This window comes from Trichechus manatus, unplaced genomic scaffold, assembly GCF_000243295.1.
Source record: "Trichechus manatus latirostris isolate Lorelei unplaced genomic scaffold, TriManLat1.0 scaffold00133, whole genome shotgun sequence".
Lineage (NCBI taxonomy): Eukaryota > Metazoa > Chordata > Mammalia > Sirenia > Trichechidae > Trichechus > Trichechus manatus.
In genome coordinates, this window is record NW_004444069.1 from 3,870,281 (window position 1) to 3,891,518 (window position 21,238).

Sequence of the window (21,238 nt, forward strand, 5' to 3'; positions counted from 1 at the left end):
CTCTCTGCTTGCTTCCCTTTCCTTTTATCTCTTGTAAGATAAAAGGTGGTGCAGGCCACACCCCAGGGAAACTCCCTTTACATTGGATCAGGAATGTGACCTGAGCAAGGGTGTTACATCCCACCCTAATCCTTTTTAACCACAGGCAGAGATTATAACATGGGAAAATCACAAAATGGTGAACAACCACACAATACTGGGAATCATGGCCTAACCAAGTTGACACATATTTTTGGTGGACACAATTCAACCCATGACACCAAGTAAAAGAAAGAATACCAGAAAGTTATTTACCTGTGTTTCACTGACTATGCAAAGGCATTTGACTTGGTGGATCATAACAAATTATGGATAACGTTGTCAAGAAATAATTTTTAAAAGTAAGCATACTTATTTATAACTGAGCCAATTTTCATACTAGAAGAAAACTCAATCTGTAAAGCTGCAATTTACTAAATAAACCAACTATAGCATAATTATTTGTTGGGAGATACTTTTTTTTTCAGATTTTTTAAATAGCAAGCTAAAAAAATAAACAAACCAAACCCGTTACCGTCAAGTCAATTCCAACTCATAGCAATCTTACAGTACAGAGTAGAACTGCCCCACAGGGTTTCCAAGGAGCAGCTGGTGGATTCGAACTGCTGACCTTTTGGTTAGCAGTCGGGCTCTTAACCACTGCGTCACCAAGGCTCCAAATAAACCAACTATAGCATAATTGTTAGGAAATTTTTTTTTTCTGATTCTTTAAATAGGAGCTAAGTGCATTTAAAATCCTCTGCATTTAAAATCTAATTATCTTCATACCACGAAGACCAAGACTAATCCTCTATATTCTGTCTTCACACCTGTGAACAGAAGCCCTGCTCCTAGCCTGGGGTTCCAATCCTCACCCCCAATGGAGGACTTCTGTCCAGCGGTTCTCTCTTCCCTCTCCTACATCATTCATTTCTCCCTCTCTATTGGCTTATCCCATCAAACATGTCTTACTAGTGATTCTCTTTTAAGAGCCCTCCCTTTACCCCATGTCTTAGTTATCTAGTGTTGCTATAATGGAAATACCACAAGTGGATGGTTTTAACAAAGAGAAGTTTATTTCCTTACAGTAAAGTAAGCTAAAAGTCAAAATTCAGGGCATCAGCTCCAGAGGAAGACTTTCTCTCTGCCGGTCTTCTCTTCAGTGTTCCCCCGGACTAGGAGCTTCTCCGCACAGGGACCGCAGGTCCAAAGGATGCGCTGTGCTCCTGGCACTGCTTTCTTGTTGGTATGAGGTCCCCTTGTCTCTCTGTTCACTTCTCTGTTTTATATCTCAAGAGATTACCTCAGGACATAATCCAATCTTGTAGATTGAGTCCTGCCTTACTAACATAACTGCCACCCATCCTCCCACATTAACATCATAGAGGCAGAATTTACAACACATAGGAAAATCACACACTACCAGGAATCATGGCCCAGCCAAATTGATACACACATTTTTGGGGGGACATAATTCAATCCATGACACCCCACATCCCTCCCTCCAGCAAACAAATACTTCTTTATATTCCTTTCAGCAAAGGTCCTCCATATGGTTGTTTATACTCCGTCTCACTTCCTGACTTCCTACTTTTTGCTCAGTCCACAACACTGAAACATCTTTAACCGAAGTCATCAAAGGCCGCCATCTTGGTGAAACCTAACAGTATAATTCTCTGCCCCGGTCCTACTCTGCTTCTCACCAGCATTTGACACAGCTGCCAACTCTCTCCTTGAAATGCCTTCTCTAGGCTTCTATGACCCTGCACTCTCCTGGTTTTCTTTCAACCTTACCTCCTGCTCCTCCTCATTCTCCTTTACTTGGCTCTTTGCTTAACCTGAGCCCCCATGTGCCCAAGGTCTTGGCCTTTGGCCCTTTTCTCTGTCTGCCCTTTCTAGGTGATATTATCCACCCTGTTGCTTTAAATTCCATGTACATACTGAAGATGCTCAAATGTAATCTCCATCCCTGGCTTCTCACTTAAGTTCCAGTCTTGGAAATCCAGTTACCCACTGACATCTCCACTTGGATGTGGAATGCACATCTCGGGTAGAACATGTGGAAAACAGCTCTTGATTTTTCCCCTCATCAAAACTTTCTGTCCCCAGGTTTACCCATCTTAGCTTATGCCCTATCATACGCAGCTTTGCTTAAACCGAAGACCCAGGAGTCATCCTTGATTGCTCTCTCGTCCTCACAACAAACATTTAATTCATCAACAAGGCTCCGTGTCCTCAAATAGACCCCAAATTCAATCTCTTCTCTCACACCGTCTTTACTGGCACCACTCACCCTAGCTATCATATCGGCCCTCCTCTTGTAATTAACAGCCTCCTAACTAAAAATTTTGTGTTCTATGCAGCAGCCTAACTGAGCTTATCAAAATGTAAATCAGAACATGGATCTTGCTTAAAATCCTACACTGGCTGTCATGGATTGCGTTGTGTCCCCCAGAAATACCTGTCAGCTTGGCTGGGTCATGATTCCCAGTATTATATGATTGTGTTACCTGATGTGATTTCCTTATGTGTTGTAAATTCTATCACTATGATGAGATTATATGTGATCTCCTTATGTGTTGTGAATTCTATCACAGTGATGAGGTTATACTGATGAGGTTGACAAGATTAGTGTCGTAATGCAATCTCTTTTGAGATACAAGAAAGAGAATTGAGCAGAGACACAAGGGAACCTCATACCATCAAGAAAGCAGTGCCGGGAGCAGAGCACATCCTTTGGACCTGAGGTTCCTGTGCTGAGGTGCTCACAGACCAAGTGAAGATTGATGACACAGACCTTCCTCCAGAGCTGACAGAGAAAGCATTACCCTGGAGCTGATGCCCTGAATTTAGACTTGTAGCCTACTGGACTGTGAGAGAATAAACTTCTCTTTGCTAAACCCATCCACTTGTGGTATTTCTGTTAGAGCAGTACTAGATGACTAAGACACTGGCTTTCCACTGCCATTAGGAAAAAATCCAAATCCCTTTCTCTGATTACAAGGTCCACCAGGATCTGGTCCTTCCTAACTGGCAGCCTTCATCTCATACCACTATCCTGCGCCACGCTCTCTTCTTCCAGTCCAGTTATACTGCCTTTGAGTTTCTCAACAACAGACTTGCCCCATTCAGGGCCTCTGCAGGGCTGTTCCCTCTGTAGGGGACACTTTATACCCCCATGGCCGGCAACTCCTCCCTCTGCTCCCATTCCACCTTCTCTAGAGGCCTCCTTCTTCACCTCCTCCCTTCACTTTCACCTTCACCTCCATCCCAGTGACACTTTACCCATTACCTTTTTCTGTTTTCTACACAGCGCTTTCCACTTTCTGAACTTCCGGAATTGTTCATATGTTTTCTGTCTTCCTCAATAAGATGCACTCCCTGACAGGGACTTTGTCTTGTCCACCACTCTGTCCTGAGGGCCTGCAACCATCCCTACCCAGATGTGTGCTTCATAAGTATTTGTGGAATGACTGCAGCTTGACAGGAACAGAGCTTCAAGGAGAGGGAGATCCAATCTAGTGTATCGATTGGAAAAACAAGGTGATTTATCCAATATGTTATTTGAACAACTTTGTTTTCCTTCCTTTACACAATTCTTTTCATTTATGTAATAAATATTGAACATTTCTGATGTACCAAGTACTGGAGGGTGGGGCATCTGTACTGATTATTTAAGGTAAGTCGAGATATAATCTAAGTATAATCTAAGAAGGGCTTTCACACTGGTTAAAAAAAGGGGAGGCTCCTTGCACCTTTTTTCTGAAATGGAGTACCTTTTACATACACTTGCCTTTCTTCACTTGCCAAATGATCTGTAAATTTAGGAAGACCAGAAGAATATTAAAGTACCATTGTCAAAATTCAAAAATCTGGTTTGACTTTTTCAGTCGGTTGTGGTTGCTAGTTGCCTCAAGTCCGTTCAGATTCATGGCAACCCCATGTGTGCAGAGTAGAACCGCTCCATAGGGTTTTCAAGGATGTGACCTTTAGGTACCAGATCACTGGGCCTGTCTTCCCAAGTGCCTGTGGGTGGGTTTGAACCGCCAACCTTTTGGTTGGTAGTTGAGTGCTGTTTGCGCCTCCCAGGGACTCCTTTCAGTCATAGTAGGCTTGTAAATTCTTAAAATCACCAGGGCTATGATACTGCCGGGTCCTTCCAAGCCCACTAACCTAAGGAGTTGGCCGGAGGGAAAGCAAGAAGGTTAAGAGGAGGAAAATAATGGGAACCGAAGAAAACCCAGAGAAATCACTGGGATTTCCAGTTCCTTCTTCTGGCTGCTCTAGTAGCCTCCTAATTCCAACAGCCGCCCCTCTCCAGGGTTCGTAACACTTCCCTCTCGGACTGCAACGGCTGTCTGCGAACCTCAGGGGCGGAACCGTGGCCTTGGGCCCCATGCCGGGAAGAGCTCTCCAGACCGCTCCTTCCAGCTTCACTCTCACATGGAGACTGCGACAACCCCGCCCACTCCCTCTGCCCGGTTCCCCGCCCTCATGACTGGCAGCTCCAGTGCCCTATCACTGCCACTGTCCGAGCTTCCTCCAGGCTACCCCGCCCCCACTCATGTTCCGGCCTGCGGGGATTGGCCGAGAGCGGCTCTTAGCCTACGCCCGTGTATTATGTAACCTGTTCTGAGGCCTTCGCCCCCGCCCCACTCGCCCTAGTTTATGTAACCCGGGAGCCTCAGCGTCGGGCCCCGCCCCCCAGGCCAATGGGGGCCCGCGCAGCTAGCGGTGATGGCCTATCGCGCGGCCCAGGGGCGGGGCGCCGTCACGCGGCGGCAAGGGGCGCGGGCGCTGGCACGCGGCGGGCCTCGAGACCGGCGCGCGCCGGCCAGGGCAAGTGAGCATTCGGCGGACGGCCTCTGTGCAGTGAGTGTGCCCTGCGCGCCCGCTGTGGGAGCCGCAGCCCCGGAACTGTGCTCGTTCCCGGGACCCACTTTCTCCGGTGCAGTGCTTGGCGCGCGCCGACTTTTCAGAAGTGAGGAAAGTTGTGTGAATCCGGAGTCTTCGTGCAGCGACAGGGGGCGGAGGACCCCTCCCCTGGGGCTCCCAAGTCCTAGAGGACCCTGTCTCCGGCACTGATCATATGTTTCACTGGGCATCTGTCACCGTTGTCCCCCTAGACCGGACCCGCTACAGTGCAAACACCCAGGAAGGTTTTATGGAAACTGAGAGATAAGTGCTTTAAGGGGACCACAGATCATTAATACCCCGTGCGTGATGACAGCTCACTTTCCCTAACGCGATGGCAGGGACCAAAAGGAGGAATAAACTTCGGTCTGGGGCTCCAAAATAAACAAGAAGCAGGCGACAGACGTGAGGGACGCCGAGCAGGAGATGGAGCTCTGCGAAGGTGTGGACCTGCCCCGCGGTCAGGCTCGCGACTCCGGGGAAAACGAGCCCAAAGAACTTGAAGGACCCCTGCCCCGCGGGCAGGAGTCCCTCGGAGCCAAACCCGATGCGGTGTGGAGCCAAAACTACCAACTGCCCAGGAAATACGGGGAGAACAGCAACAGGTGACAACTTTGTTTTCATTTCACAACCTGATTTGTTTGTTGTTCTTCCCTGGTAAAAGGGAAAGCGGGGCTTCGATAATTTTATTCTTTTGTTTTTAAGCTTAGGGAAAAGTTTGGGAGGAGACACAGATAAATTAGTATGAGAAGATCTGGGAAAATGGAGAAAATTGCCAAAGAGTACCGAAGTACATTAAAAGTGGTTGAAGAATTTAGCTGAGTTGAGAATGAGTGGAAGATGTTTGACATTTACCCATTCCTTTGCCTCAGTTTCCCTATCTGTAAAAATTGTTTTAGCCTGTGCTGTCGAGTTGACTGACTCATGGCAACCCCCTGTGTGTCATAGTAAAACTGCTCCATGTGATTTTCAGTGGCTGATTTTTTGGATGTAAATAGCCAGGCCTTTCTTCTGAGGCATTTCTGGATGGACTCGAACCTCCAACCTTACTGTTAGCAACCAAGCACATTAGCTGTTTGCACCATCCTGGGACTAATAAACTTGTGAACTAAATGAGTTGATGCACGTTAAGCATTTAGAAAATGGCCTGACACGAAGTGTGCGTGCAATAAATGTTGACTGTTATTATTGAAGGTGTGAGTTTATTATTTTTTATCTTAACAGTAAACACCGGGATCGGATCAGAGTTTCTGAAGAAGTTATGATGGTAGTCCAGGAGATGAAAAAGTACTTCCCATCGGAGAGGCATAGTAAACCCAGCACACTAGATGCCCTCAACTATGCCCTTCGCTGTGTACACAGTGTGCAAGGTAAACTAGCTGGAGGGAAGAGCCAGTCCTACAGATACACCCAGAGAAGTTGTCAGTGTGTTTTTACACATAGAAATCGTTTGAGCTTTTTATGATGAATGATTTTGTTACTGTCTTTTTCAAACTAAGAACAGGAGAACCTTATTTGAGGGATACTTAAGTAAATGTGCAATATTTTGCTGGCTTGTTGCAAGAGCTAAGTGTTTAGCATAAGAATATTTTGAAGATTAACTTTTTAAAGGAGTATTGTCTTCTGTTGGTGTTAGAAAAAAATACGTTTGATTATATACATTTTCCTGTCATACACATAGTTGTAAAATACAATCATAATATATCAGGAATTTACCAAATTAAAAATGAGCAATTGTAAATAATTTTTTTCTTTTTCTCTCTGACATTTTTTCTTGGGGGAATTTCATAAAGTACGTATTCTCTTTAGCACAAACCTCTGTGGCTGCAAATAATGCTGAATACTGGGGTAATGTTTCTGTCGTAAAAAATTATACATGTGTGTGCACAAGTGTGTATATTTGGAATTTTGGGTTTCAGCACCTTGTTTTAGTAGGTTAAATGTATCTTGTTCCTTGTGATGTAGAAAGTGCTAAATTCATAAGGAACTTTTTTTTTTGTTTGAGGAAACTCAGAATCTTAAGTTTGCACCGCTATCTATATTTTTGGTGAAAGAAGAAAATGATCTGGTTCTGAGGAAAACACACTGAGGTGTCTTTGTCCTGAAAAAATAAGCTGGTTTAAGAGTGATAAAATTGGTTTCCTAAAGATACTGTTGCCACTGGACTACCTGTTTCTTTTCCTGTGTTTCTTAGCAAACAGTGAGTTTTTCCAGATTCTCAGTCAGAATGGAGCACCTCAGGCAGACGTGACCATGTACAGTCTTGAGAAGCTGACCACTATCGCCTCAGAACACACTTCCAAAAACACAGTAAGAGTTCACGAATTTTGCCATACCAACCTGGGTGACTTTCCTAAGGGCCTTCTCTAGATGCAGACTTTCAATACTGAAAGTTTCAATAACCACGGTTTGAGGTAAACAAAAGGAGAAAGTTGCTAAGGAGGCATTGTGTAGTTTCTGCTTCTGTTGACAGAGAACACGTCCAAATGTAGGAAGCAGCACATCAGGTAGTTGATTTGCTTTGATTCTGAGGTGCTTCTGTCCTTACCATCCCTGAGTTCTCTCAAATTAAGAAACAAACACATACAGTGCAGAGTAATTTCCTGTGTTTTATCCTAGTCTCAGAATTGTTCATTTCTATTTATATCATTCTTAGTTCCAATATCTACTACTTCAAGTTGTAACAACTGGATTTTATAGAACAGGTGAGTTGAGATGCTGCCATTTTTTATGAAATTTTGGAAGAGATGTTTGGTATATATTGACTCTCTTCATATTGACAGAATAATTAAGCTTTATGTTAATGATGAAGTTTACTTGATTTTATGTTTAGACTTCAGCATAATTATAACTTAAAGATGCTGTCATTTGGGAACAGGAGCTATCACCAGGATTATAGTAGTGCATGTTTATTATCTGGTGTGTGCCAGGTACTGTAGGAGGTGCTATGGAGATTTAAGAAAAAGTTTAAGAAAACATTTGCCATTTAAGAGGTTCAGAATAAAGCTAGAGAGGAAACCTATGCCAGTGCTAGTGGACACACACAGTGGCTGATTATAAATATTTTACATTTATGTCCAATGGAACAAATTAGAAAAGTGGTTCTTAGGAAATGAAATTTGTCAAGGACAGCTTCTTGAAGGAGGTGAATCTTGATCTTGGTCTTGAAGCCCAAAATCTGCACTTGATGAATAGAAGACAGTCGTTCCAGGTGTGTAAGGCACAGCCTGCAAAGAACGAATTGGGAGTTTATATAACATATGTATGTTGCTATAGAATGAGCTAGTACGTATATATTTTTTTGGCATGGAAGTCAAACATTCAGAAGATAAAACTCAAGTTTTCTGATAATATTTAAGAAGTACGTTGGAAAAAATTATTTTGGGAGTTTTGTTGCCATTACAGGATGTATGTGTGTATGTTTTAAAGTATTAATCATGGTAGAATTCTAGAAGCAATTTACCTTCCAGTGCATATAACTAGGAAGTATTTCAATATTTGCATTTATTTTAAATGTTTTTCATAGGACACCTTTGCGGCAGTTTTTTCATTTCTGTCTGGAAGGTTAGTGCACATTTCTGAACAGGCTACTTCAATCCTGAATTGTAGAAAAGATTTCTTGGAGTCTTCCCATTTTGTTGAACTGCTTGCCCCTCAAGATGTGAGGGTATTCTACGCGCACACTGCCCACGCCCAGCTTCCCTCCTGGAACAACTGGACCCAAAGAGGTAATGACACCAGTATGTTCATCTTGCCTCATAGAGATCAGTTTCGTTCTTCCGGAGATAATAAATTAATGCGCTATTTAGAACATGTAAACGATATGATTTTACTTATTTCTTAAAAGAAAAAAGCCGAAATGTAGTGAAAAGCTTTGTAATTGCTTGTAATAACGTAAAGATCCAATAAATGTGTTTTGATGTTAGTCAGGTTAATTGCATAGGTTAACCAAAACCAAACAAACCCATTGCCATCGAGTCGACTCCAACTTATAGCAACCCTATAGGACAGGGTACAACTGCCCCATAGGGCTTTCTAGGCTGTAATCTTTACGGAGCCAGATTGCCACATCTTTCTCCCGAAGAGCAGCTGGTGGGTTCGAACCACCAACTTTTCGGTTAGCGGCCAAGCGTCTAACTATGATGTGGTCACCAGCACATTGCACAGCAGTATAATCAATATCAACGCTCAGTTTCCTGTGGAAAAAGCCAGTTGCTGTTCAGTCAATTCCTACTCATGGCAGCCCCATCCCATGTATGTCAGAGTAAAACTATACTCCATAGGGCTGATAATGGCGGATTTTTTGGAAGGAGATCTCCAGGCATTTTTTATGCAGCACCTCTGGGTAGATTTGAACCTCCAGTCTTTTGGTTAGCAGCCAAGTGTATTAACCATTTGGACCACTCAGGGACTCCTGTTTCCTTTAAGTTAGTGAAATTAAATGTTTTCCCTTCTATATTGACTTCACTATTCCTTTGTAAACTAGATTTTACTTTGCAGATGAAATTCTAATGGTTAGCTCCCTTTTCCAGTTTTTCTTGCTCGTAAAAGTTCATCAATCTCATTACTTTGTTTTTCTTCTGAAAGATATGCTTATTTCTGTACCAGAGATGCCTATTCAGAATTTTCTTTGTGACATTCAGTCCAGTCTTTGTGATCCTTAAGTAAGTATTTTTGTTTTAAGTCATCCTTTATTACTTAGTTCGTATTCTTTGTGACCTGTCAAAGAGTTTATGGCCTTCTCTTTCATTCTGAGCCTGCTTCTCTTAATTTTTTAATCCAGCACTTAATTTAGTGAAGAGCAGTCTTGCATCCTTCTTTTTCCAATTATAGACCTTTGCCTGACCTTTTTTGTACTTTTTTTATTATAAACTTTAGCAAATGTACCTATGTTGTCCTTGTCTTCTAGCTTCCTCATCTCTCCTTTTCCCATCATTCAAAAATACTGATTTCATTTCTCTTCCTCTTTCCTGAGCACATTTTCCCATTCTTTAACTGTCCATGTTTGTTCTTCCGCTTTCATTTAGTCACTTACTCATTCCATAAACATTCGTTCAATAATCACTATTGGCCAGGAACTATTCTAGATGTTGAGATACTGCTCTGAGCAGGACAGACACCTGATAAGACTGTTTGCCCACTCTTTCACATTCATGCCAGGTATTTTTCCTTCAGCATTGCCTGTATAGTCCCTGTCTTGTCTTTCCAACCTTTTTATCTTTGCTAATTACTGATAACCACCCTGATATTTTCCTTCTCGTGCAAAAACTTAATATGCCCTGAAATTATTGCCTGTTGTACCTCAAAATTTACTTACTCCATAAGACTACGGAATCCAGTTTATCCTTATATTGTACTTTTGCCTGTACATTTCAAGGATTCAGACTCGCATTGGGGGCAGTTGGTTAGCTCCATGCCATTTCTAAGCTGTACCCTTGTTACCTCCTTCTGCCCTTTTGTCTCCACCACCTGTCTGTCAGTTTGTCATACTGTGGTGGCTTGTGTGTTGCTGTGATGCTGGAAGCTATGCCACCGGTATTTCAAATACCAGCAGGGTCGCTTATGGTGGACAGGTTTCAGCAGAGCTTCTAAACAAAGATGGACTAGGAAGAAAGGCCTGACGATCTACTTCCAAAAGTTAACCAATGAAAGCCATATAGATTATAAGAGAGTATTGTCCAATGTAGTGCTAGAAGAAGAGCCTTCTAGGTTGGAAGGCACTCAGAATACACAGAGGCCACAACCATGGATTGAGCATACCAGTGATCATGAAGATGGTGAAGGACCAGGCACCGTTTCCTTCGGTTATACGTGGGGTCCCTATGAGTTGGAGGCAACTTGACAGCAACTAACAACAGCAACAACAACCCTTCCTTTGAGCTCACAGAACATTAAGGACATGGGCAGCTATGTGCTCAGTTATGGCCGGCCTTTGGCCTTGTATTAAAACATGTTTCAGTTTAATCTTGTAGTATGGACCTTTCAGAAGGATCTGACCACTATTTATTTAGAACACACACAGCCTTGCTATTGAAATGCATAATGGGCTCACATTTGCTGTGTGAGATCACATGGGGTTTTTTTTTTGGCTTTGAAGAACAGAAATTTATTTTCTCACAGTTCAGGAGGCTAGAAGTCCGAATTCAAGGCACTGACTCTGGGGGAAGATTCTTGTTTCTTTCAGCTTCTGTTCCTCTCTCTCTCTCTTACTTTTGCAAGAACAGAAATTATCGTCTCACAGTACGGGAGGCTAGTAGTCCAAACTCAGTGTCATGGGGCCACCATCTTTCTGAAGGCTCTCGGGGAAGATTCTTTGTCAGCTTTTGGTAGCCTCAGGTGTTCCTTGGCTCTCACTTTCAGCATAACTCCATCCTCATGGCTGTCTTCCCTCCATCTGTCTGTATCTCTTCTCCATTTTTACAAGGGCATCATTCAGATTAGGACCCTCCCTACTCGTGTATGACCTCATGTTAACTGGTAACATCTTCAGAGACCCTACTTCCAAACAAGATCGCGTGCACAGGTACCAGCGGTTAGGACTTCAGCATTAGTTTTGAGGGGACACAATTCAGTCCATAACAGTATAGTTAGTCTTTTTAAATTTAGTCACTCTAGTGGGTGTGATTTCTATTTTTAGTTTTAATTTGTACTAATTGGTTGTTCACATCTTTTTTTTTTAAATTTTAATGTGCTTTAGATGAAAGTTTACAGAACAAATTAGTTTCTTATTCAAAAATTTATACACAGATTGTTTTGTGACATTGGTTGTAATCCCGCAGTGTGTCAACACTCTCCTCCTTTTCACCACCAGTTTCCCTGTTTTCATTCGTCCAGCTTTCCTGTCCTTTCCTGCCTTTTCATCTTTGCTTTTGGGCGGTGTTGCCCATTTGGTCCCGTATACTTGACTGATGTAAGAAACATGTTCTTTATGTGTGTTATTGTTTGTTTTATAGGCCTGTCTAATCTTTGTCTGAAAGGTGAACTTCAGGAATTGCTTCAGTTCTGAGTTAGAAGAGTGTCAGGGGGGCCGTAGTCTCAGGGATTCCTCCAGTCTCTATCAGACCAGTAAGTCTGGCCTTTTTTTGTGCATTTGAATTTTGTCCTAAATTTTTTGCTCACTCTGTCTGAAACCCTCTATTGTGTTCCCTGTCAGAGCGGTCAGTGGTGGTAGCCGGGCACCATCTAGTTCTTCGGGGCTCAGGTGGGTGGAAGCTGAGATAACATAGCCTTGCTCCATGTGTTATGAGACTCCCGGCGAAGGCAGTGGAAATTCAGGTACCTGATGTGATGTATAAATGGTGTAAGCAAGTTTACGTCATAGTACATTTACAGTATTTTCTGTGCACAAAGTATCATAAACTAGGAATCTGAAGGTCTGAGTTTTAAACTGAGTTCTGTCCCTTGATTAACCTTGGGAGTCACTTGGCTTCTCTTTGTGAAATAGGAATGATAGCTTCTGACCAGCCTACGAGTACAGGGTTGCTGTGAGAATCAAACAAGCCCATGCTGGGAAAGCACTGTAGGTAGTTGGAGCTTTCTGTAAACATGAAGGAGTCCCTAGGTAGTGCAGACAGTTAATGTGCTTGACTGCTAACTGGAAAGTTGGAGGTTTGAGTCCACTCAGAGGTGCCTCAGAAGAAAGGCCTGGTGATCTGCTTCTGAAAAATTAGCCATTCAAAACCCTGTTGAGCACAGTTCATCTGATACACGTGGGGTTGCCATGAGTTGGAATTGACTCCCCAGCAGCTGGTTTGGTTTTGGTTTATAAACGAAAAGGATAATATTAATCAGTATCATCTTTTGAGTTGTTATTATTTGCTAGGGAGTGTTCTTAATGTTTCACATAGACTGAATAGTTTCATTTTTACAGTTAACATTGTGGGGTGTAGGTACTGTTATTACCCTCATTTCACAGATAAGGTAACTGTGTTAGTTTGGGTCTACCAGGAAGCAAATACCAAGATGGGAGTAGATGTGCAAGAGATGCCTTGAGGGAGGGAGTAGGAGGGGTGGGAAGTGTCTTCAGACCATAGTGCAGATCTGACACCCTGGAAGGAGAAAGATGGAAGGGGGTGGGGGAGGAAGGATACCCTGCAAGGAGAGTGAGGGGAGGGAGGGAGGGAGGAAGGACAGCTTGGAAGGAGAGAGAAGGGAGGGGAGGGGAAGGGGGAGGAAGGATACCACGGAAGTAGAGAGAAGGGAGGGAGGAGGGAGAGGAAGGACACCCTGGAAGTGGGGAAGCAGGGAGGAAGGACAGCCTGGAAGGAGGGGGAGGAAGGGGGCAGAGAGGAAGAACAGTCTGGAAGAAGAGGGAAGGAAGGGGGCAGGGAGGAGGACACCCTGGCAGGAGAAGGAAGGAAGGGGGCAGGGAGGAAGGACAGTCTGGAAGTGGGGAGAAGGAAGGAGGGGAGGAAACCTCTTGACTACAGCCCAGTTGAAAGAACAGCTAGGCTAGGAAGCCCAGGGAAAATCCAGGAGCCAAAGTCATGCATTGTAGGCGTCCAAAATGTTCCTGTCTTAGTACCCCTATGCACAGGCACCGGCTGGGAGCCGCCATGGGAAGCATGATGCAAGCAGTGGCGGATGCAGAGGGGCCGCAGCTGCGGCTTTCAGCCAGGGTTGCTCCTGAAGCCAGGAGCTGCCACTGTCACTGAGGCACAGAGCTGGGTGACTCACCTGCAGTCACACTGAGGCAGTCAGAATCCAGAGCCCTGCTCTCAGCCACTACTCTCAAAGTAGAGAAGTCTCCCAACTGCAGGACTGCCTGCAACTCTAGCTTTAAAATGAAAAAAAAAGCTGCCATAGAGTAGATTCCCACTGTGTCGGTTTAGAACTGTGCTCCATAGGGTTTTCAAGGCTGTGACATTTCAGAAATAGGCCTTTCTTCCCAAGCACCTCTGGGTGGACTCGAACCTCCAAACTTTCGGTTAGTAGCTGAGTGCGTTAGCTGTTTGCATCACCCAGGGACTCCAGCTTTAAAATAGGGAAGCCATAATCAAATGAAGGCATATGTTTGAAAGATTGAAAGCTGTGCCAACAAATTATTTTGTAGGAAGGTGTAGTTCCCTTCTCTAAAATGATCTCAGAAAATTAAGGATATTTTTGAAAAGTCCTTTTCTTGCCTTAATTCCTCCATGAGTTTATTTAAGCCTTTACTGAAGCTATTTCTGTGTTAAAACTGTAGCATGCCTTACAGTAAATAATTCCTTAAGCTCACCTTATAAGGTTATTCTTCCATTTATTTTTCACAGACACACTGTAAGAATTATATTCTGGTTCCAGAACTCTGAGACTGTAACTCTCTCACTTTCATAAACTGCGGTACTTTGATCCCTGGTTCCTTTATTCTTAAACTGAAGTATCTTTTAGAATCATGTACATTTTCCTTAGTCATTCAAAAGGCCTTTTTCTGATTCTTTCCATAATCCTTCCTCCAGAAGTACTAGACCTGAGCTGTATCCAGTATCTTAGTTGTTTAAGATTCTTGTTGTTTATAGTGCCTTCAGTGTATGTTTATTAAACATCTCACAGTTTTCCTTGGTTCCTGTAATTAAGGACCTTCCTCTCCAGTGAACCAGTGCCCGTAAGATAGCTACCCAGAGCTCTAACCAGAGGCCATATGGGTAGCTAATGAGCTCTTGGAAAAAGGTTTCGCCCCTATCTTTAAAGGCAAGTTTCAACAGTTCTGAATTGCTGCCTCACACCAAAAAAAACAAAAAACACCGAACCCATTGCCATCGAGTCAATTCCGACTCATAGCAACCCTGTAGGACAGAAGAGAACTGCCCCTTAGGATTTCCAAGGCTGTAAATCTTTACGGAAGCAGACTGCCACATCTTTCTACTACAGATCGGCTGGTGGGTTCGAACGTCTGACCTTTCAGTTGGCAGCTGGGTGCTTTAACCACTCACCTCACACCAGAGCTACCAAAAATCAGTAAGATTGGTGCAAACCAGTGACATCAGGGTTGTGAGAAAACATTAAAATAATAATGACACTGCAGATAACGGGTACAGTCTTCTGGAGATTAGTTTGCCAGTACATGATGAGAGTCGTGAAAGGATCATGTCTTTTAACCTAGGAACGCAATTTTATCCAAAGCAAGAATGTAAAGGGGAAGGAAAAAAAATTATGTATCATAGCTAAAATCTAAATTCCCAGTTGTTGAGAAAAGTTACATTATTGCCAAAATAATGGTTGTGTCAAAAGATTATTACATTGGTGTTTGAGATAATAAGTATGGGCAGTTTTAGAAATATGGAGGAGCTTTAGTGGTGTAATGATTAAGTGCTAGGATGCTAACTGAAAGGCCTGCAGTTAGAACCCACCAGCGGCTCTATGGGAGAAAAAACCTGGTGATCTGATCCCATAAAGATTACAGTCTTAAAAACCCTACAGTCTGCTCCATTGTATAGGGTCACTATGAGTTGAATGCACTCGATAGCACACAACAATAACATAGAAATATGGAAAGGATTATAGGGAAAGCTATAAATCAGAAACTTCATTTTTTTTTTTTTTTTTTACCTGAGGGTTACTGCGTAATACGAAAGCCCTTGGGAATATAGAATGTGAAGCCCTAAAAGTGAAGGAGAAGAGTTCTATTTTAATCAAGAGCACTTTTATCTTAAGAAGATAGTTTATCCCTTTGGTAACCCATGACAAACGGTATCCCAACCACTTTTTATGCCTCTGGGGTTCATTGGGAAGGAGGTAGCCTGATTTTAATGCGTTTAATCTCAAGGTGGGAACATTTTGAAATGCGTGAAACTCAAGAACCCTGAGTTGGAGCCTCATTTTTGTGCAGAATGAGCGTTGTCCTAGGTGATGACTCCTGAATGTGTGAGTTCTCTAAACTTTTAACAGGTTTGCTTATATTTTTGTGAGAAGCCTCCTCACTATGTTACGCAGTTACTTTGTTCTCGTGAGAATGTACTTATCGCAAGAATAAGCTAATCCCACTCTTCATTCACTTGTAGTGGCCATTTTCTCTTTGATGCCCTTTATTGTTTCCAGGTGTTACTGGCTCCCTGCTTTTCTAGCTTCTTAACAGTAAATAATGCCTTTACAATAAGGAATACTGCGTTGCAGTGATACTTTTCAAAAGACTGGAACTCCTATAAGTTATTGTTACCCTGTATTCAGTTTTGGGATCCAGTCATTGCTTCCACATGTAGCAAGTGGAATGCACCACTGTGAGTAGTTCTGCAGTATTCCAGGGCAGCTGCTTCTGCGTCTTAGCTGTTAGTACTGCTTTTGTTATAACGAAGAATACACGATAGTGGTAATTTTCCTTAGATTCAATTTCCTTTAGTTTTATTTATTTGGCCTGTAAGTACTGCTTTTGCAGTAATGAAGAATGCATTATAGTGGTAATTTTCCTGAGATAAAACATTCCTTGACTTTATTTATTTGGGCTGTAAGTACTGCTTTTGCAGTAAAGAAGAATGCATTGTACCATGTTTTGAAAAGTTTCATGAAAAATAATAAAAAGGTGAAGAAGACTAGAATAAAACTTATGTGCAGTCACTGAAGGTGCCTTTATGTTTACCTCATGTTTTGCAAATTTTCAAGAAATAAAATAAAAAAAATAAAAAAAGACGATTTTATCATTGCCTCATATTGGCAGGGTTCACGACATCCCGGGTCTGCTGGGACATACGTGATCTCAGATAATGGATATCAAAATCCGTAATTCGTAACAAGATTCTGACTTGGTCTTTTAATCAGCATACGTTCTGTGTTAGTGAAAACACATGGTATCAACAGAAAATTCAAAGCAGAAAATAATTGGGTCACCAAAGGGTTGTTCTTTGGTAACAGTGGAACATTGTTTCCCTGAGGAAATGCTGCTCCTCCTTCCCTCTCTGGGACGGGGTGATTAACAATTTGTTTCTGTCCCCAGCAGCCTCACGGTACGAATTTGCTCCTGTGAAATCCTTTTTCTGCAGAATCCGGTAAGTATTGTAATTTGTGGTGGCCAGAAACAGTGGTTTATGCTCTGATTTTACTTAGCAGTTATTTCAATTGTTTTATTTTCAACTAAGTTTAGTTGTGGATACAGAAGATAAGACTGAGATCTTGCCACAAAGAGTTTGTATTCTCTGGAAGAGAAGATACATATACTCAGAAGAAAATGAGACGATAAAGCAATAGGAATAAAGATCAGAAAGACAGTTTTTAACCTAGGGGCATATGAGAATTACTGGGTGTTAAGTACACTTTAAAATGACCATTGTTTTAGGCTCTTCAGTTTTTGTTTGCTTTTTGTTTTTCAGTTTAATTTTTAAAAATTTTATATTTATAAGAAGGATTTAAACTGTTCAGAAACAGTGAACTAGAAGAAAATGGGCTAAAATTTTAACAGTTGCTGCTTTAGAGTAGGATTAGTAGTGATTTTTTTCTCTTCTGAATTCACTGTAATATATTCATCTTGCTTTCAAAATAAACAGAAAAAATGTTTTTAAAATGACAATATGATTGCCAACATCAGTATTGAAGTTACTAACGGCTGTAGATATTTAGAGAAGAGAAAAATTCTTGTCTTGAATTAGTCAGAGACTCCATAGAATTTGTTGAAAATCCCTCTTGGCAGCTGGAGCGATAAAACCAGGTGAGGAGCTTCATGGTGAGCAGTCAGGGTGCGCCTTCCTGGGGATCCTCTGTGAGAGTCAGAAGGTGGTGCTCTGTCTGTGCCATGGGCCAGTTTGGTGGGCTGCAGTGTAGCCCCTACTTTCCTCTTGGTGGGCTGGAGTGTACCCCTTCTTCTCTCCTTAGCCAGCGCTTTTATGGAGTGCTGAACCATGTACAGGGCCTATGCCAGTACAGTCAAGGCGGTAGTTGAAGCTGAGACTAACTTAGTTCCTGGAAAGAGAGAGTCTAGAGAGGGACGGCTGAGAAGTGGCTGGTAGAGTGATCGGGGCTGTGAAGGGAAAGGATCCAGTTTTCAGTCTTGTGGCACTTGATTTAGACGTAGGAGATAAGACAGATGATTCTGCCTGATCTGATTCTGCAAGCAGAAGAGTCTTAGTAGTAGTTTAGGTCAGGAAAAAAGTCACAGAAATGTCCATCTTCACACTCACAGTCGTCCATATAGGATCTCTTCTGCACTGAATAATCAAGGAGTAATTGCCCTTGGGTATTGGGGAACATTTAAAGCAACATTTCCCTTCTTCTGAAAACAAATGTGTTTAAACATTTTAGATTTGGATACTGTTCTCTAGGAAATTACCATTAAAACATTTCCCCCGGCTTCCTTTACATTGGGCCGGTGGTGTGCCTTGAGACCAGTCCTAATCATTTTTAATTTCTTCAGTGGCGGTGAAGGCGGAGAGCAAGAGAACTATTGCCCGTTCCGGATTATCCCCTATTTGATTCACGTGCATAGTCCCACCCAGCCAGGGGCTGAGCCTTGCTATCTCATGCTGGTTGAGAAGATTCACTCTGGTTATGAAGGTGAGTCTGGCATCTCTGCTTTCTGATAAAGATGTAGAAATGCCAGCACAGCAGATAGGAACCTGGGAAAGCCTGCTCAGTGCAGTCATAGAACCAGAAAACAGCTTGAGCCTTCACATTGTCCCCTGAATACTTTAGGCCTTTTAAACTGATTTTTAACACGCTCGGCTGCTAGCCAAGAGGTTGGAGGTTCAGGTCCACCCTGAGGTGCCTCAGAAGAAAAGCCTGGCGATCTGCTTTTGAAAAATCAGCCATTGAAAACCCTATGGAGCACCGTTCTTCTCTGACACACACGGGGTTGCCATGAGTTGAAGTTGACTTGATGGCAACTGGTGGTTCTTATTTATTGACCTGGATTCTCCATGCAGCCAACAGTCATCTCGTTTAAGGACAGCATGGCCTAATGATCTGAGCATGGGACCTGGTGCTGGATATGCGGTCCTCCAACACTTTCTTTCCTGGTGACCTGTCATGTGGCCTTTTGCTTCTGTTTCATGTGAAATAAGAGTATTGGAAGTGTTTCACAGAGGTCACAAGAGCGAATTTATGTTTTTAAAGTATTTTGAAACCCCCTGAGTAAAAACTATAGTTCATATCTTCTAACGGCGGAACTACGTTTCTAAATTCACATATCAATACATAAGCAGCTTGCATTCATGATTTGAAATTAGTAATTTCAGACATAGGCTTTCTTAAAAATCACCGCCTTATGCAGAAATCACACAATAAAAAACCACAAGGCTTATGTTACAAATGGGTTTAGGGGCACAACACTCAAAAACTTTTGTCAGTGACACATTAAAAAAAAAAAAAAATAGGTTCAACAATTACTTTAAAACAAAGATTAATGGAAACAGAACAACCAGAATGCAAATAATGAGAACGTTCATGCATTGTGAAGAATAAACCAATGTCACTGAACAACTTGTGAAGAAATTGTTGAAGGGGAACCTAAACTGCTACGTAAACCTTCGCTGATAATGCAATCAAATATTAAAAAAATAAATACTAAAAGTAAAGGCTAGGAATCTAATAAAAGTGGTAGCACAGTTTTAGAATCATTGAATGCTTAAAGAAGTACATGAAAACTACAGTAAATATGTTACTGTACCTTGGAAAAGACTTGAAGTTTGTGGAAGTGGGTGCTGGGAGGGTTGCGGCTTCTGCGTTATGGTGAGTAGTGGAAGGTTATCTGAAATCAGATGGAATGTTCTATCCCCAGATAGAGATGGGTGTGGCTCACAGCACATGTGAACTGAGGTAGTGGGTAGATGTTTGAAGTGTGCATATGTGTGTGTTTTGTGTACTGCTAAGCGGTTCTGTTTGGCTGGGTGCTGTTTTCTGCCTACGCCTAGTGTTTCTCGCAGCTGTGCGTAAGCAAACATGAAATTCGTACTATACTCGACTTGTTCCCTAATAAATCAGTCACTTGGGAGCAGAGTTGCATTTTCAAAACAAGCATTATAGCAGAACTTACTGTATCAGTTTTATTACACAAATTAAAAATGTCCATAGAGTACTAAGTGACATCTCAAACCCTTTTGTGTGTTTAGTTATGGACAGCCATGAAATACAACTAAACTTGTTAGTCCTGAACTTTAATTTACTTCAGCTTTGACTTTATTTGTGATGAGAAGACTAGCTCTTCAGTGTGCACAGGCTTTTCTGTTTAAAGTTAACTTTAGCAAACATCACATTTTGACCTAACTCAAAGGTGGTTACTAATGAAAATCATTGTCAGCTGTAGTTTCGGCTGCTCTAAGGCCAGTCCCCTAAGTGAAGTTTCTACTATTTAATGTAGAGGCTTTGTTCCCGTTTTTAAATGTTCCGTGGGTAGTTAAGTGAAAGATTAACTAGATATTTGCCTTTAAATGGGTCTGTGTTTTTCTTAGCTCCTCGAATCCCAGTGGATAAAAGAATTTTTACCACAACACATACCCCAGGGTGTGTTTTTCTTGAAGTAGATGAAAGGTAAGTACTTCTTTAAGGCTAAAAGAAATATGTTTCTGGAAATAAATAAATAAATAATATAAAAAAGTTTACTTCTATAGTATATGAGAAGCTCTGGTGGCGCAGTGGTTAAAGTGCTCAGCTGCTAACTGAAAAGTCAGTGGTTAGAACCCACCAGCCACTCCGTGGGAGAAAGATGTGGCAGTCTGCTCCCATAAAGATTACAGCCTTGGAAACTATGGGGGCAGTTCTACTCTGTCCTGTAGGGTCGCTGTAAGTCAGAATCGACTCGATGGCAGCGAGTTTGGTTTTATAGTATATAGCTGACATCAACTCATTTGCCTATTTGGTTTTTGTTAGTGACATTGAAATTTATTTGTGTTGTATAAATTTTGGATATACATGGTATCTTGCATGTTCATGTTCTCGGAGTAATTTACAAGCTCTCATAGTTTATTTAACAGCAGTCTGCTCCTGTAGGTAGGTCAGGGGTTATTCCGTTTTACAGAAGAAGGCAAGGAACCTGGGCCAATTTGCCGAGAGTTCACATAGTATGTAATTTCCCTCAAACTGGGGCGAAGACATTGGTCTCCTGGCACCTACTCCAGTGTCATTTCCACTAGATCAGCGGTTCCACACTAGTTTATGATGACGTTTTTAATCATTGTGAAGTAGGGGGTAGAGAGGAAGCAAGAAAGGAAGAAAAAAGAAAAGGGCAGATTTTTTTCATAACGCTAGATTAATTTAAAAGAGTATTCTTTCTCTTTAACTTCCTTCTTGTTTTCTGGCATTAAAGTAGTCTTATTTAAAGAGTCGTCACTCGAATAGACATATGCACACCTATGTTCATGGCAGCATTGTTCACAATAGCAAAACAATGGAAACAACGTAGGTGCCCATC

General features: G+C 42.2%; 1 protein-coding gene across 1 annotated transcript in view; it reads left to right on the top strand.

Annotated features, from left to right (window-relative positions):
- The first annotated feature begins 4,889 nt into the window (after positions 1–4,889).
- Positions 4,890–21,238, top strand: part of PER3 (period circadian regulator 3) — a 72,436-nt gene continuing 56,087 nt past the window's right edge. The window contains exons 1-7 of the mRNA XM_023739377.1: positions 4,890–5,537; positions 6,157–6,302; positions 7,127–7,242; positions 8,459–8,660; positions 16,838–16,889; positions 18,248–18,387; positions 20,280–20,358. Coding sequence (XP_023595145.1) covers positions 5,359–5,537; positions 6,157–6,302; positions 7,127–7,242; positions 8,459–8,660; positions 16,838–16,889; positions 18,248–18,387; positions 20,280–20,358 — 914 coding nt within the window. The 5' untranslated portion in view covers positions 4,890–5,358. The remainder of the gene's footprint in view (positions 5,538–6,156; positions 6,303–7,126; positions 7,243–8,458; positions 8,661–16,837; positions 16,890–18,247; positions 18,388–20,279; positions 20,359–21,238) is intronic.